The sequence below is a fragment of the Punica granatum genome, chromosome 5, assembly GCF_007655135.1.
Source record: "Punica granatum isolate Tunisia-2019 chromosome 5, ASM765513v2, whole genome shotgun sequence".
NCBI lineage: Eukaryota > Viridiplantae > Streptophyta > Magnoliopsida > Myrtales > Lythraceae > Punica > Punica granatum.
The window spans coordinates 13,463,652-13,482,236 of NC_045131.1; the positions used below are offsets into that span (position 1 = coordinate 13,463,652).

The window sequence follows — 18,585 nt, forward strand, 5'->3', positions numbered from 1 at the left end:
TTTATCACCTTAGAAAATATTATAATATTAAATATGAACATGGATTTAGAAAGAAAAATAAAAGGTTGAACTCTAAACAAATTATTTCTCCATTAAAAATAAAAGAAAAGAATTTTTTAGATGACCTTTATTCAAACGGTTTAACATGCGCGTCAATTTGCACTAAAGCAAATAAAGATAACACGTATTCTTAATATTGTGAAGGTGATCAAATTTATCATACTCACTCATTTAAGAATTTTGTTGTACACTCTTAACTTATTAAAAAGTACATTTTATGGGCTTGCATTTAAACATGCAGTTTTGAAAGGATCTATCATGGGGAAATATCTCCCAATAAGTTATCAATTAGCATCTTCACAAATTAATATGGAATAAGTTTTGAACTTTGTGTAATCGCATACTATTTTTTTTTTCGGTATGAACCATGATATCTAAAAAGTTCAATAGAGTCTCGACTAATTCAATCGAGCTGGATCAACCCACTAAGGGATAAAACTCATCGAGCGTGGATTTTCTATATTCATAAGGACTCGAACCCGAAACTTTATTTAAGCAGAATAAGTATCAAACCGTTTAAACCAACTCACATAGGTAACCACATATTATTTTGAAAATAATGTGATGAACATAACGAATTTACGATTTTGAAGAAAACGAAAGGCAAAATCTAAACTTAGAGATCATAACTAATTCTCTTTAATCCTAACGTACACCCCAAAATTTTCAAATATGTTATCTTTGTTGGAAGCAATTGTTGGGGCAAAATATTGTAAAAATGGATAAATAAATAAAATAAATGGATAATCCAATGAGTAAACACGGGAAAAGGGGGAAAGAAGTAAAAGAAAACGCGAGCGCGCGAGTACAAAGTAAATTCCAGACGCGCGCGTGTACTAATCTCTCCTCTCTCAAAAATTCCGCCAAACAGGTCGTTCCCTCCCTCCTTCCTTCCTCTTCCGGTGCTGACGTTGAGGAGACGATTCCCTCTTCCTCTCCATAGCCAAAACTCCTATCTCTCCCTCTCTCTCCCTCTCTCTCTCTCTCTCTCTCTGTGCAGCAGAAGGTGACAGCTGTGCTCTCAGTAGCATGGCGGCAACAATTTCGCCTCACCGTCTCGTTTGGTTCTCGAAGGCATGGAGATATTCTCTTGACGGTGCCGCATACTGACGAGCACTCCATCCCCGCTTTTCCTGTCTTCCAGACACTGCCGGTGCCGTCGACGAAACGCCGAGGTCCGAAGCTCAATCTGCTCCTCCATTTTGCAGGTTTCTTGTGCTTCTGATTCTTCCGTCCTGTTGTTTTCCTAAATTTTGGTGTTGTGTTGTGGTGGCTTTGCGGCTTCGTCCTATAGCTCTGGTTTTGATTACGAGGGAGTATAGGAAGGATCCGATTCTTTTCGGTTAGGAAATGTAGGTGACGGTGAATATGTGATTGCATGGACGTCCGGCGGAACAATCTTGTTTTCTGAAGCATTAATGCCTCTCGGTTTCATATTTCGCTGTGTTTGGCTGTTGCCATTTTGGAGATGTTCTGCTTAAATGGAGCGTCAATGGTGGCTTGATACAGTACGACTGCAGAAGCTTTTTGGTCATGGTTCGGTCTAGAGCAAGAAAACAATCGCCTTGTGGGTGCTTTTCGGGCATTGAGCCTTGACTTGGTGTTCTGTATCTGTACAGGGGAACCTGTTACAATCTGATGATGGTTTCTGAAAAAATTTATGATGGCACTTACGTATTCATGTCTTTGCTGTTAACTGCTGGTGATAATCTCAAAGCATCGAGGTTATGGGACACGGGGAAATGGTACTCTTTTTTCCGTCTTTAATCCCGTTATCTGTTTTGCTCCGGTTAATTCTCCTGATTTTGCTTGTTCTTTGTTTATAGGATGGGAGTGCATCTGGTGAAGGTGACATTGATTGGAATACCGAAGATGAGCTCGAAGTTGAAAACTATCCTGTGTCTTCCTGCGCTGGAGAGTTAATTTGTAAAGGGGTTTGTTGTTGCTTACCTATTTCAGCATGGATTTATGTTTTAAGTTTGGAGCCTCATGATAGAATTTGGAGGGCATTTATGAACCTACCTCATTTTTTTTCCCATTCGTTAGGCAAGACGTTCTTCCAACACAAAATCATTTGATCATTTCGTTGGGATGGGATTCTCTGAAAAGTTGGCTGCAAAGGCTATAAAAAAAATGGTAAGCCCTTGATGTAGCTGTTTCTTGTAAATTTATCATTTTTGTTAGCAATTTTAATCGCTCATAAGTGCTTATACAGGAGAAGGAAATTCTGATCTGATACTGGAATCCCTTCTAACATACACGGTGAGTTAAAAGATCTTTATATCAATAGACCCTGCTGGAATATCTAAGATCTGTCTTGTGTAATGTGTGGTAGTGCCTTTTCTTTTGTTTTGGCTAATCAATTCCTCATCTACTCCAGGCTCTTGAAGACACTCCTGAAGAGCAACAGACTGAGACTGTCGTTCCTAATATCAGTTCTTCGGACTATGAGGATAACTTTTTAGATGACTTCTCTGATATTGACAGTGACTTTGATAACGAGGTTAGTTTCTTGTTTTGATTCAGTACTCTTGACTGAGATAGACTGTTTTTTCTGTGAAATTCCAAATGTGAACCAAGATTTTGTCGCTAGAATCCCACCAAATCCAAATCAATGTTGTGTACATATTCACTTTAAGTGAGTGAATTTTCTCCCAAGGAAAATCCTGAATTAAATTCCAATTTCAATTTTATCTATCTATGTGAAGCTCTTGGGAAGGGAAGATGGATTCCAATTTCAATTTTATTATAGCTTTCTGTCACTTTTTCTGCATTATGATGAATCTGTCTTGCAGGAAATTGTTAATCCCATGCCCGAGGAGGACAAGAAAATGATGTTATTGGCGGAGATGGGTTACACGCTAGATGAAGCTTCAGTTGCCTTGGAAAGATGTGGTATGTACTCTCCTTAATGTTGTTTTTCATGCTTATCTCCTAAAATTAATAAAAGTATATCTGTCTAGGTAGTTCTAATGCCTTGGAGAATCTTGAAGATTGATTTTGCTTATTGCCAAGTCCATACCATCTTGATATAGCATTCACTGTAACTAGTGTGTTTTCACAATTAAAAAAAAAAAAGCGCTGATATTGCACAAACCCACCATAGACTGAGTTAGATAGCAGTTCTTCTAAGCGCATCTAAGGAGTTCAGTTTGGTCTGTCAATGTGTACATTCCATTGAATGCAGGAGTAAGACACTATATATTGTTTGTGCTGTCTGTACTACGAATCAGATAGTTTGCTTCGGGGATTTCAATTGATGAGTTGCTTCTTTTAAAGCTATTTCTGTATGAGCAGGAGAATACGACATTCTCCTGTGCTGCTACTTTTCAAAGATTTGTTTTTTAACCAATTTAATTGATGCACTAAAGACTGAACACAGCATATTGTCTACTTTTTCTTCATATTGCAATGCATATTTCTTTCAAAACTAGAATATTTTCATTGAAATTAATTGAGCTTGCTTGAAAATGTGACTATCTGGAGATTTGACCTTGCTTTTCCTTCTCCTTCAGTACCTTTGAATCTGATAAATCTCATAAATTTAACCTGCCATTTTAATTTGCATTACTGTCAAAGGATTCAGAAAGGGTATCTAGTCATTGGTTGTAGGGGAGCTTTAGACTAATCTAGGGGTCTTTGTGAAATATGAGCAATATTAGGTGACTACTAGGTAATAGATTATTACAGATTCCCTTGGATTTAGTCGTAAAAGAAGCTTATTTATACAGGTGCAGCTGCCTCAGTGGCAGATTTGTCAGATTTCATCTGTGCTGCCCAAATGTCAAAGGCAGCTGATGCACTTTTACCTGTGGAGAAGGTAAATTCATTTCATTTTTTACTTTTATTTTCACGATGACGACAGTAAAATTTTTTGGAAATTCCTCACGGCTTCTCATCCCTGTCTTATATTTGCAATTGTTCCCACTTTTTTTTTTTTCAGCCACGAGCCAAGCTCTTAGTAGAGGATTTTGGGAAGAGAAAGAAGAGGAAAACTGCTGGCTATGACTCATGGAGGCAGAGGATGAAGGACAAGAAACCTCTGAGCGAAGATGAGACAATTCACCATCACCTCCCAAATCTGATGGTGGGCTATGGGGTACCTACCGAAACATGCTGACAAAATCCGCAGAAATATTCCAGAAGCAGCCATTGGACCTCCATATTTTTATTATGAGAACGCGGCCTGTGCCTCAAAAGGAGTGTGGGATACCATTTCATGGTTCTTATATGATGTAGAACCGGAGTTTGTGGATTCCATGAACTTTTGTGCTGCTGCTAGGAAGAGGGGTTACGTTCACAATCTTCCCATTAACGATCGCTACCCCCTTCTCCCGCTTCAACCACTCACCATCAGTGAAGCCTTGCTGCTAACAAGGAAATGGTGGCCTTCATGGGACACCAGAACCAAGTTGAGTTGTTTGCAGACAGTCATTGCAAGTGCAAAGCTGACTGAGAGGATTCGGAAGGCTCTTAAAGATGAAGGCAAGCCTCCCTTGCATGTCCAGATGTATGTTCTCAAACAATGCATGCAATGGAACTTGGTCTGGGTTGGGAAGAACAAGCTTGCTCCCCTGGAACCTGATGAGGTGGAGATGCTCCTCGGTTTCCCCAAAAACCACACCAGGGGTGATGGGATCAGCAGAACGGATAGATACAAATTGCTGGGAAACTCGTTCCAGGTGTGTCTTCTTTCTTTGTATTGATTTTTTGCCTCGTTCATGTTGTATTCATATTAGATCAATCTGAAGTTGTCACTTGCTCGACTCCTGCTTGATAAACTTAAAGATTAAATGCACAAACGTTTGTTAAACTTTTGTTTAGAAGAAGAAAGAAAGGAGGATTTAGGTAGGAAGAAAGTTAGGGTGTAAGATACGGATAGAGTTTTGGACACTGATTTTGAGTAGAAAACCGTTTCACTTAAGTCAACTGAGAAGGGTTGGTCTATTTTGATGAAGTGATTTGTGGGTTGCTTGGGTTTGAGGAGGTGACATGGTTTACTTGTGTGGGACTTGCTGTACTCTTATATTTCCCCTTGTGTCTATCCATTCAAAGTTCATACTCGTTCTTATGGCCTCTTTATTTTTGTCAAAATGGTCATCCGTGTTTGATCTGTTTTTTTTCTTGGGGAAATCCCTTTCAGGTGGATACTGTGGCCTACCACCTATCCGTTCTCAAAGAGCTCTTTCCGGATAGAGTAACCTCCTGTCCCTTTTCTCTGGAATTGGAGGTGCTGTGGTTGCACTGCACAAGCTAGGAATCCCCCTTAAGAATGTTGTCTCGGTCGAGATTTCTGAGGTCAATCGAAGCATAGTGAGGAGCTGGTGGGAGCAGACGAATCAAAAGGGGAACCTCATTGACTTAGCAGACATTCAGCAGCTGACAGGTGACAGGCTAGAGCAGCTCATAAATGCAGTCAGGGGATTCGATCTTCTTCTCGGTGGGAGCCCCTGCAACAACCTCGCTGGCAGCAACCGTCACCACAGGGACGGGCTTGAGGGTAAGGAGTCCTCCCTCTTTTATGACTAATTCAGAATTCTTTATCTGGTCAAGCGTATAATGTTAAAAAAAGGCCGTTGAACTCGAAAGGCTGACCCATCGGACTCCTGTGATTCTCTCTATTTCGATGACTGACAATTTTCAATTGTGAACATGACTCGGTGTAGGTTCCTTATGAGGGGGGTGTCTTAAAATGTACATACATGGTATCAATTCCCCTCCAATCCTATGATTCTGGTATATTTCTCCTCTCTAAATATTCTTCGTGATAGCTGCTTAAATTTCCTGCCTTTAATATATATGGTTAAACATGGAGAAATAATTACGAAATATGAAATCGAAAAGGTTGATAACTAATAGCATTTAAACTGTAACTTCTGATGAAATTCTGATAGTAATTTATTCTGAAAGAACGAAAATCGAAAAAAATGGCGAGGAGCAGACACAGAGTGGGCAGAACAAAACATAGAATGAGGTTCTAAATTTATCAGGAAACATATAATTTGATTATAGTTTTGTCAGTCCGCTTATGAAAGGGTTAGATAGTTATTTGCGGCTTGAAATAGCTTCCCACGTTATAATATTCATGAATTGTAACATAAGATATACGGTTATCTTTGCCTATGACGATAATGGACCGATAAATATTGAACTCTTACAAAGATAGATTTGATAGATAGAAAAGTGTAATGTTAATTAAAACTTAATGGGAATTTTGATTTGTTGTGGAAAAATGAGATCAGTAAAATTACTATTATATTATATATATGGGCTAGTTCTATTTTTTTTTTAATTACAGAAGAGACTTATGGGTCTATATAAATAAATAAAAAGAAAAACTAAATAAAAGGATATAAATAATTTCAGGACAAGAATAGGCTGTATTTGCATCCTCACCTTTAATTATCTACCACACTCCCTCTATAGGACGGCAATAATTTACTACGATAGATTCCTTAAACCACTCTTTAATTTCTGATATCTTCCTTTCTCAATCATTACTGAAATTCTCATTTTAAAAAATTTTCTCACTTTACTCTTTTGTTTTTTGGATACTCTCTATGTATCGGCTTACCCAAAATATTACTCAGAACAAATTTTCATATAATGAATGATAAAAAAACCATATATTTATATCTACTAAAGTAATTTCTATACTCGATTTTTTTAAAAAAAAAAAACCGAAGGAAGAAAATATGTAGCTCTTATTAAACATGTCTCTTTCCTTGGTCAATTATTCCAAGGGAAATGACTTTCAACGATATAGGATCATTTAAATTTTCTCCTTTCCAAATAAGTTGTTAGAAGACTATATATTAGATGCTATTTTATTTTTATCAATTAATTTGGTTGTTTTCTTCAAGGGATTGATATATAATACTAATTTTTCATATAATATCGCTAATTTAATGTGCATGTATTATTAGAAATTAAAATTCATGAATATTATTTGAATTGATATTTTCACAAATTAAAAGATTATCTAATTAAATTTTAAAAAATGAAAAGCATGGGTTTATGACTGTCTGAAAACTTAAAATGTAAAATTTTAAGTGCTAAAGAAAATAAGTACATGCACTTAAGTTGTTGATTTGTATTACCACAAAGCTTTTCTGGTTCCAACATTGGCCTCTATATTATCTTATATGTTTCTTTTAGCACTGAATGAAAATTGAAAAAAAGAAGCACAGGTTGAGTCAAACCTTGAGTGAGTGGGAGGAAGGGCGGCGACCTCGTTTGAGTAGTGGTGGCCGGTTGCAATAGGTACTTTACGCGACCTCGTCTAACTAATGGACAAACAGCCTTATTAGAAGCAAATAAGAAAGTCTTTTTGTGGAAAACGAATAGTTATTACGGTATCTGATTATGGGAAAAGGGGAGATGTTCGTTTTTTTTTCGGTGGGATATCGGGGCACATGCCCAAGAAAAAGAAGAGATGTTCATAATCGTTATTTCCAATTCTTTGGATCAATTATACAAGGGGTCAGAAAAATGCTTTTAACATAAGGAGTACCACCAAGCTAGCAGATTTTAACGGTCATACATGCAGTTCCATGGTCTAAAAAATCAGGCACTACAAGATCAGCAGTAACTGCAGCAGAAAGACACTCGAAAACTGTCAATTTAGCTAATCAATATAGACGATCAGGAAAAAAAAAAGATCGGCGGAAGGAATCACCTGAAAGAAATGAAAAAAAAAAGGAGATTTTTTATTTAGAATTTTTGGTTATTAATCTTTTCTCTCTTCGAATAATTCGAAATATAAAATTTTCAATTTCCCGGTTCCTTTCAAGAATAAGATCTAAGAAGACGATCTTTAAAATCATAGCTGATGCGAAGCAAATCGCATAAGACTTGATGGAGCGTTGGGATCGTCAGAAGACCAAGACAAGACAACAGCAATGATGCAGCAACACCATCAACCGGTGCAATAGCAACAAAGTGGTTAGCGTGCTTGGTGCCTTTGCACCGAATCTTCAGTGCTATATAGCACCGAGGTCAGCCCCAAAACCGCAGCGACGGTGCTTAGGCGTGGAATTTCCGCTCCGTGGCACCGCTTATGCTTTCTCTTGAAGCCGAGTCTAAAATTTCCTTTTATTTTCAAGATTTCTTTGTTACCTTCTTCCTAAATGGTCTAATATTGTGTTTCCTATATTTGTTGGTTTCCTTATTATTGTTGGAGGCTATAAACATTAAGTTTGCTCTTGGGGAATTCATTATGAAGAACTTCATCAATGGAGTTGCTATTGAGCAAAGAATTATCGATGCATAATTCTTGTTTAACGTTTTATCTCGCTGCGTCAGTAGCTGTAGTCCAAAGTTGTAAGAAGACCGGACTTGCTATAGACATGGGGCTAAGGATATGCGATTAGAAGTAGTGGCATCATTATAAAGTTATATGTCGCTGGTGACGCTCATAAATGTGTCCCCTAAAACTTTAAGACCAAGAAGGTGCGAACTAAGGTGGCGTCATTTTTATTATGTCGGAGGTGATGGTATTCTTTATCGTCACTGTAACCAGGTTCTGTGGATGACGATATATTGTCACGTCTCAAATGGTAAGATCCATGGAGACCCCATTAAATAAGCATCTCCATAACCTTTTGCGCTGGATCTATGCAAACGTATGGTCACCACGTCTTCATGTTAGGGTAGGTATAGATCTTTTTATTTTATTTTTTTTTCCTTCTAAAGATCATATTTGGGTTCCGCCTGCGCCACTGCCCATGCAGCTGACCTGCTCGAGGTCGGAGAAATCGAGAGCGTGGGGCAGGCTGCCCTAGTGGTTTGCTTTCTGGTGGCTTGTCGAGGAACGGGCCAGGCTGGCGGAGGGCGGGAGGGGAAGGGGAAGGAGGACTGCGAGCTTAGTAGGGTCCCGCTGGGGCAGGGGTAGGGTGAGATCTGGGTACGGCCGTGGACAGTCGCCCTTAGAGGCTTCGAAGGTGCCGGGTGGCAGCTGGCTCGATCTCGTGGCTCAATTTCTAGAAGAATTGGATCAAAATCGTTCCATTCCCTGTATGTACTGTCGTGTAAATATTCTTATGCTGCTGAATCTGTGCCAGTGTCTTACTTATTGTGCGTTTTGATATCATTAGGGTAGCTACAACCATAAATATGCAACCGAATAACGTGAACGAAATTGATAAACAAAAGGTATTGCCATAATACTTTTGACTAGCTATAGATTATAGATTTGAGATTTGGATAAGTGATAGTTCTCAACTGTACTTTATCCAGCCGGGAAGCAAATGTTGGACACTTTTACACAATTAATCCTAACTAGATGATTGGCCCGTGCATAGCAACATTACTATTATAACAAACGATATTACATAAAAGTTACTGGTAGGTTTCCTTCCCCGGCAACGGCGCCAAACTTTATTTGACGGTTTTTAAACCCCACAAGTGCATGGACCATGACAAGTAGTATCGTTCCCACCAAGACTTGATCTAAAACTCTATTGGTGATCGAAATTCACAATATAATTGAAGTCAAGCAAATCAAAGATTGATTGATTAAAATAAAATAAAATAAAACAAATCAAGATCAATTTATGATCAATTGGTGAGACGGCTTAAAATTACAATTTCCCCCAACACATAGCTAACTCGAGCTACTCCCTCTATCCGTAATTCGTTTAAAATTCTATCTACTAACCTAGGTGCTTAACTATCCTTAAAATTCTTCCGAATCACTCAATAAAAGACTTACATTAACCGATCCCCTATATTTCTATCAATCGTGGACTTGAATCTATCCACGAAACGATCTATCAAAGCCGATCTTAGGCTAGTCTACCCCTAATTAATATCTAGAATTCACCTCCTGACTTCATCTAGACTATTGAGATCAATACAATTAGCGATAAGGCAATTGCGAGTATTAAGCACGGAAATAAACTAAATAGATTAGAATCATAAACTCGTAAGATCAAAAGAAAATAAACGAATTAACAACATGTGGGTTCAATTGCAATCCTAGCATATGAAATTAGCCCACAAGGAAAGAAGAAAACATGCAAGAATTCAACATAGACACTGAAATTAAAGAGAAATTCACAAGAGTCTAAGATAATATCACACAATCGTGCCACAAGAATCCTAGAATCCAAATACTTCTTCCCCTTGAATGCGCCTCTGTTCCTTGTGTCGTCCACACTTTCTTGGTCTGACGTTCAACTTTTATATCTTTAGCCTAAGGAAAATCTCCAGCCAATTAATTTCCTTCTTCAAATCTTGCAATATCTCCAAGAAAATTCAAGTATATCATCCATGATTTTCCTTCCCAAAGCAAAATTTTCTCCTCATTCTTTTTCCCCTTTTCAACCTTAAGATAAGGAAATTATCCCCTTATGCAGCATATCTTGGTGATGATGTCAACAAACATCTCCCAAGATTTTCCTTCGACTTCAATTTTCGAGTATAATTGGCTAGTCTCTTGTCTCTGGTGAAGTTGCAGAATCATCTTCTGTGCTCTGACATTATCTGATTCGTCATTGTTGCCTTTATGTCCGTGGTGTTGCGACATCCTTCACAATGCTATGGCATCAATTGATCCAAACCGAGCCATGATCTACGGAAAGAAAACAAATAAATATCAAAATCTAACTAAAAACAACTAAAATGTTATAAAATCCTGGAATATAACTAAAACATGAAAAATCAACCTCAAAAGGACTAAAATTTAAATTAAATTCGACCAACTAAATATAATTTATGGCAAAAAGACATGCTAAATAACTCTAAATCCTAGAGTTATCACCCGTGCGTAGCAACATTACTGTTATAACAAACAACATTATTAAAAAGTTATATCTTTGTCCGAAATGTGAGTGAATAAAAATATTAGATCGTCTTACTGTTAAAGTGTGACCTCGTTGTTAATATAATATCGATAATATCATCCGTCACGTGAAACAGCAGAAAATCATAACCAATATTGACTCGACTAATATTTTACTTGAAGTCTCGAATAGGAAGAATATGAAAATGAATGTAACAAGCTTTTATACATTTTCACAATGCTTTTTCATATTCTAATAAATGGAAAATAATGCAAAAGGTTTATTAAACTAATAGTAGGTTAAAGAAATAGACTGTTGAAATTCTGTGATGAAGAGACATCATAACTTTTCACATTTATTGTATTTTCATTGGTTATCAATCCAATAGTCACTCAACTAGAATGTAGGCATCGTGAAGCCTTCATATGCATTCACTAGACTATATAATTGTATATAGACAGATGTTTACATAATGTTATAACTTATACTTCGGCAACTTTGAAGTGCAAAGGGATCTACATAAAGTCATAGAGCCGTGCTATTTCCTGCTAATTTGGCCTGCCCAAAAAGACACAATGGCATGGGTGTAATTATCGGAAAAAAGTAGGGACAATCATCCCACAGAGAGATTTGCATCTGCTGAATTCGCAGGAAATTGACTTTCCCAAAGTTATATATGGGACTTCCCAAGTACTTAGAGCATATGTAATTAATGGATTCCAATCATACTGCGAAGCCTCGGGGCGGTCATGGCAAGAAGGCCGATAGCGATGGCAGCCCCGAGGACGGCTCCAGAGAGGTGGCCGAATGGCAGGAAATACATGAGCGTCGGGAGGGTGGCTGATGAGTTGCCACGAACATCATTGTCGCGATACGTGCCCATGCATGCATTCGTCGATCTTCTATATGTTTCTCCAAATGATACGTACATAAAGAGCTGACTATAAAAAAAGGCGCAAGGACATAAACAGAAATAAAAAAGAAAATATTCCATTAATTAACCTTCTAAATTACATAAGAATCTTCCTTTAAAAGAAAAGGAAAATTACAAAATAAAGGGAGCATAGAAAAGAGATACACCATCTTACGCCACCATGATAACTCGATAGAATCGAGTTATTACATTTTGGGCTGAAAATCGATGTTAGGTCATTGAATTAGTTGAGTTTTAGGAGTTTTTAGGTCGTTTTTAGTTTATTTTTGTTTTTTAGGTTATCTAGGATTGTTATCTCTCTTCTAAGTAATTATTCGAATATTCCTATGAATTTCGTGCTATTGAATCGAGTTCTATTTCAGGATAGATGTTTACGGATTTTGGAATGCTCGAGAGTTCGATATCAAAGCATGGATGTTGTCAATGGAGCATGGGGATCACTTAGACAGGATGTGGCCCATTAATCAAGAGCTATAGCATGTATCTCGACTTGGTGCCCGAGTTACTTCTAGAAGCTTCCAAACATGCGAACGAAAGGAAAATCGGAATATAGTGGTGGAATATTTTGGAGAATCAAATTTAGAGGAAAAGATTATATTCGAAATTTCTTTATACTTGATTTTAGGAATTTAAAATATGAAACAATATTTATTTCCTAAGTTAAAGATGCATTTCGGATTTGGGGAACAAAGGCCTCTTGATGCTATATATATATATACTCTGTGGGCGTGAAGAGGAATGCACCATAGGGAAGAAGAAGTTGACTTGGATACCTATGTTTATATATGCAGGAGGAAATCCTAATTATCTATGTATGAGATAACCATGTAATATCAAGTCTAAGAATTATATGCACTAATACGGTCCAAATAATATTCATTGACAATAGTAAAGTACTACGTAAATATTCTCTGCGCGTCACAATTCGATATCAGATATCGAATAGTATGAGACTCACTACTCCAACTTCATTAATATTTCTATACTAATCATGGATACAGACAAAGATGACCGTTCATCGGGAATGATAGTGTCCAGTTAAGATTCCTACGACCGCGAACGGTTTAAAGAAACTTGTACTAGAATATTCTGTTACTCATATTCTCAACTATTTGAGAATTAAACATCTGTCAAATATCTTATGAACTTATTGCATTAAACATAAATGATTTGTGAATAATAGAATAAATATCATTACTTTAAATATGAATTATTCAATTATATATATTGACTCTAAGGCATATAACTAACAAATTATATATTAAGTAGCAGTAATAGGAGTCATTCCAGTATGAGGTATGACGAACCCCAAGGCATCTTTAAACAGAGAAAGTCTTTAAACAGAGAAAGTCATCCTAAAACCTTACATACTCTATTTATTTAAATAGGAGAAATGCTATATCATGCGAATTAATCCTCCGAATACATGCGAAAGTAGAGACAGTGACAAATTTGTAAATTACATTACAGTATGAGGTATGACGAACCCCAAGGCATCTTTAAATAGGGAGAGTCATCCTAAAACTTTATATCCTCTATTTATTTAAATAGGAGAAATGCTATATCATGCGAATTAATCTACTGAATACATGCGAAAGTAGAGACAGCGACAAATTTGTAAATTGCACAAAGTCCAAGGGTGAACAATTAATGCTCTAATCGGAGGGCGTAAATGTTGGCCGAAAAAGCATTTTCCATTTAAATAGATAAATAGAAACGTAGTTTGTAGTTTTATGGCTTTACAATAATATGTGCAATAAACACTATCATGTGACATTCTTCTACTTTGCCACGTAATTTCAATAAAGTGGAAATTATGTATCAATAGTAATTAGTTGTAGCACCTGTCTGATTGTATTAAACCGGGTATAGTGCGGGCACAACGTTTGATACATATCAATGCATGCGCTCGGTATTGTAGGATACAAAAGTCAAGACATAGTGTTTGTTAAATTAATTTCAATATGTTACAATTAACGTGTTATTTCATCTTACTATGTCACTTAATCTACGCAGCATATTTACCTTATTCTTCTTTTGCCTATTTGATCATTTCATAACTTTGCATAATTTAGAGTCTAGTGGGTAGATTGCAAGTGAATATATAGAATAAATTTTCACTTTAATTTAATAAGAAAATTTATATATGATACCTCATACTCACATTGGAACTATTGCCCAAAAAAAGGATCAGTAATACACCAAAGACAAATTAAATTTTTGATAACTTAAAAGAACATGCTTGGATTGAAACACGTGGAGAACACATATGGAAAGGAGAGAAAAATCAAAGCAATAATGCACGTAGAAATTGAAAAAAGATGAAAACGAAATAAATGAAGACATGATAGAAGTTTACTGTAAATTTTAGAAATAAAAAGAATTTGCGAGAGTTGGAAAAAAGGAAAATCGGCGGACTTATGTCAAGTTCTATTTTAATGGAACCAATTTTCAATCAGATGATGGAGACCCATGAGAAATTAGATTTGTCAAATTACCATAAATTCAACATGGAGAAAGGAAAAGCCTGTTCTCACCTTATAATCAAGATGTTTTAAGTTGATTATTATTATGAGCCTTATGTTTGATAACAACTTAATTAAAACGTGTTTAAAAGTTAATTACAAATTAGTTATTTAAGAAAATGAACGGGAGGAGGGGAAAGATGAGAATTGAGAAATAAATAGTTCGATTTACTTAATCATTAAGTAAAAAATCATTTAAAAAATTTGACTTAATGGAATAAATCATTTTTCATTTATTAGCATTTATTGGTACCCTTTATGTAGAAGAGGGCCGGAGAGTAGAATCTGAATACATGGTCAGATTCGTGAAAATTACTATCCTTCAAGTGATTATTGCCCCCACTATGAATGATTTGTCACGGGAACTTTGATAGCAATATTACCTCTATGATACAACATGACCATTGAGATCCTTGTGTGACAAGAACAAAGATCTTTTCTATAGACTTCTCGAAGATTTTACCGGGGGAGAACAGAGGAAATGAAGGAAGAGAATGAGTTTGATGTTGTGTAATAATATATGTTCACCCCTCTTAGGTTTATTTAAAATAAGAGCAATTCGTAACATTTCGAGCGGTCATGCTCTTGCAGCCAATGCTCATAACTTTTCAAAAAATAATTGTCGTGCTGCAACACTGGACTTTGGTGCTGCAGCGCGACTGAACTGGTATGGTCAGTACACTTCATGCTGCAATGCCAAAATCCAGTGTTGTAGCACTAAAATTCTATTGTTGTGGCATCAAGTCATATTTTAACTGCACCATATACTTTGATTATAATTCTTTCGTGCAAATTCCGATTCGAATCCCGTTCGAAGTGTTGAACTCCTGACTCGAATCACTTTTCATTGAGAATTAACTTCGCATTTTTTCTCCAAGTCACTCCATACGTCTTTCCTTTCACAAATCACAATCTACCTTGATAATTTTATAATACCCTTTACTTTACCCCTTACAAAACATCTTCTCCTACTTATCATTCCTCCTATCTTCCTATTCATTTCATTAGGAATGCTAGTTAAATACTTAATTTTTAAACATTTAATTTATCAAACATAATTATCTCCCTTGTTAGTTAGATTTATTATTATTATTATACTCAGGTGCCTTTTAAGGTAAAAAGAGAAGGAAAATTCAATGACGACCGCTCGAAGTTCCACGTAATTATATGTACGTTTGGATAATACATGGGTTTTTTTTTTTATTTACAAAAGAGATTTATGAACTAGTATATTAAAATAAAAATCGTAAATATCTAATAAAAGAACACATATAGTCTCAATGATATCAAATTTAAAATCTCTTAATTACCAAACGAGATGTGTTTTATTGCGCTAAACCCTATTTTGATTGGGCTTATTATCTTTCTTGCGTGCACGATTATTCTTTCTTTTTTGACCTTTCTCGACCTAAAGAATAGTCCATTGACCTGGTAAACGGTGGCAGTATTGATTAATTTCACTATTATATTATCACATATTATAATATTATCGATGTTGGCTTGTATAAATACAAGTGCATGATCAACCCAGTGAAGCATTTCTCTACCGACGAACTCTCAAATATATAGAATTGCAAAAGAAAGAAGTCCTGAATCTGCCAAAGTTGTCAAAAATGGGGATGCCAGACAGAGATGATCAGAAGAGCCCAGTCCAACCCCCTCCTGTGACCGGAACTCAGACAGCTGCAACTGCGCCAATGTACACTGAGAGGCCACCAGCGCCCACTTTCCAGCCGCAACTGCAGCCGGAAAGTAACGGCCAGTGGTCAGTCGGCCTTTGGGACTGTTTCTCCGACTTTGAACGCTGTACGTTATTGTTACAGAGTTATATACTAGTCGTTATCGACGGTTTTACGTCTCAATTCCAGTCATCTTATGCCTTGTTGGTTTTCCTGGCCTTCCACTTCCATCCACAAGGTCAGGAGAACTACAGCAGATGTCCTATAGTTTTGCCATTTCTTAAAATAAGGTCATATAAATTTCATTTTAACTAAATCAGTCCTAAAATGTCCAGCCAGTACTAAATTTTTTGTGATTGAGTGTTAATAGGTGTGTGATTGACGTAGAACATGGCAATCTTTAAATTCTGATGTGTATAACTAACAGGAATTGTTTCGAGCAGTTCGACAATTGTTTTTCTTAAACAAAGTCTCGGATTCGAGTCTTGTGAATCGAGAAAATCTTTGATTGGAAGAACTTTATCCCTTAGTAGGCTAACTCGGCTTGAACTGAATTAGTCGAAGTCTATTGAATTTTCGAATACCAGAATACACATCGAAAAAAATTATGATGTGTATATGCACATATTAGAACTAATAATTTATCCAAAATAATCTTTATAAGATTTGATTTGAGAAAAGGGCAAACTTATAGGCGTTATTCTGCCCTAAAAGATTTATAAATGTGATGGTGTATATGTAAAACCGAAAATTGGAAAAATTCACAACAGATGTAGCAACAAAATCAAATTAGACGTCCTTGTCAAATGTTAATGTGCCTTTTTTTTTTATCATAAAGGATGCTCAAGATTTAGTAGAATGAAAAAAAAATCATAAATAATTAATAAAGAGGTACAAGTAGTCCCACTAAGTATCGAACCTGAGACTTTTAAGTTAATAGGCGAGGGCATGCACCACAACTCTACGCCTTTTTATTTTAGTGTACTTCATTATATATAAAAAAAACTTAATAAGTCTTACCTCATGCTGAAATTTCTAATATGTGTGTTCTCTCGAACAGGTTGCATTTCTTGCTGGTGTCCATGCATCACCTTTGGCCAAATCTCTGAGATCATAGATAAAGGATCGTCATGTAAGTGGTGTATATATAGTCTATACACACATGTATTCGATGGAGATCATGATCTCCGTTGGCAACTATCTATATGACTATATATGTGATTAATTTTCCATCATTTGCAGCATGCGGAGTAAATGGCGGGCTCTACTGCCTTATCGGTGCTCTAACAGGTTGTGCTTGCATATATTCATGTTTCTACCGTACAAAGATGAGGGGGCAATACAAGTTGCAGGGAAGTCCAGTTAAAGATTGCTTCATGCATTGCTGCTGCGAGCCCTGCGCTCTCACCCAGGAGTACCGTGAGCTCCAAGACCGTGGATTCGACGTCTCCATTGGTATTAAACAGCTATAATCAAAACTACTATGATAGTAGACCTGAAAAATTTTATAACTTTTCTTTGAGTAGCGTGTATATATGCCCTGAACTTTATTTGTGTCATTGGTCGACTCTTTTAAGTGTAGCTTGTGCTGAACATTATTCTCAAAGTAGGTTATCATATATATGATCTACATATGGACTGTTAAAATCGACAAAAGGAATCACACAGAAATTGTCCAACCTAAAGCGCGTTGGTGTTGATCTTCTATGCCATGATTTGTTATGTAATTGTTCCTAAATGTGAAGGTTTCATTTTCAAAATTCATTTAATGACTACGCTATATATGTAATAGGGTGGCAAGGGAACGTGGAAAGGCAGAGCCGCGGGGTCTCCATGCCTCCTCTGGGGCCGCCGGTAATGGAAGGTGGCATGAAGCGTTGAACTAACACGGGGAGGTGAAGCTGGCCAGAGTCAGTTTCTCTCAGAATTCTGCGTTCTGTTATGTACTGTCAATCGATTCATCAGAAAAATAATAATAATAATAATGTAATGCTTATCGGCAATATGTATATCCCGAGAGTCTCAATAAGTGGTTGATGACTTCCACATGACTTCTGATATGTAAAATCCCTTAACCAAGTCAAGTCAGCCCCCCGTCTATTTCTTATGGAAAAAGTAACGGTGGAATAGATTTGGAACGGAATATAAGGATTGGGTATTTTTAAGCTAATTTTTGAAGGATTGAATAAAATTGAGACAACCCTCAAAATTTGAGATGTACAGTGTTATTTTCCTTTCATTTTTATTAGGATACAAGGGATAAATGCATGGGCCTAAAAGTTAAATAAAAAACATAGAAGTTCACTGACAAGAAACTCAAAACATCTTTGTTACATGAATTTGTTATTTTTACGTTTTAAACCATTTATTATGGTTTGCACTTAACCAATAGCATATTTTCAATCATATCCAACATTTCTGGGGTCACTTGTATCAATAAATGGAAAATATCGAATGGTATCCATTCCATCATCCTTTTAGATTCAGATCAACATTTGTATTTCCATAAAATATTTTTCTACAATTTTTATTTTGAAAAATTAGAAGAGATTTTTTTTTATGAAACAAAAGGAAGAAATTTCGTATTAGAAATACCACATATG

General features: G+C 36.4%; 1 protein-coding gene and 1 pseudogene across 1 annotated transcript; both read left to right on the top strand.

Annotated features, from left to right (window-relative positions):
* Positions 1 to 1,089: 1,089 nt before the first annotated feature.
* LOC116208991 lies at positions 1,090 to 8,325 on the top strand (annotated as a pseudogene).
* Positions 8,326 to 15,825: 7,500 nt separating this feature from the next.
* LOC116207027 (protein PLANT CADMIUM RESISTANCE 2-like) lies at positions 15,826 to 18,198 on the top strand. The gene is made up of 4 exons (XM_031539874.1): positions 15,826 to 16,109; positions 17,043 to 17,114; positions 17,225 to 17,437; positions 17,775 to 18,198. Exons 1-4 carry the CDS (start codon positions 15,917 to 15,919, stop codon positions 17,861 to 17,863), a joined length of 567 nt encoding a protein of 188 aa, XP_031395734.1. The 5' UTR covers positions 15,826 to 15,916; the 3' UTR covers positions 17,864 to 18,198.
* The last annotated feature ends 387 nt before the right edge of the window (positions 18,199 to 18,585 follow it).

What these genes read in the sequence shown, in the direction of transcription:
- LOC116207027 (XM_031539874.1), top strand. Translation starts at nt 15,917, where the DNA reads ATGGGGATGCCAGACAGAGATGATCAGAAGAGCCCAGTCCAACCCCCT. An exon ending in CATAGATAAAGGATCGTCAT is followed by an intron (nt 17,115 to 17,224) that starts GTAAGTGGTGTA and finishes CATCATTTGCAG; the next exon opens with CATGCGGAGTAAATGGCGGG. An exon ending in TGGATTCGACGTCTCCATTG is followed by an intron (nt 17,438 to 17,774) that starts GTATTAAACAGC and finishes TATATGTAATAG; the next exon opens with GGTGGCAAGGGAACGTGGAA.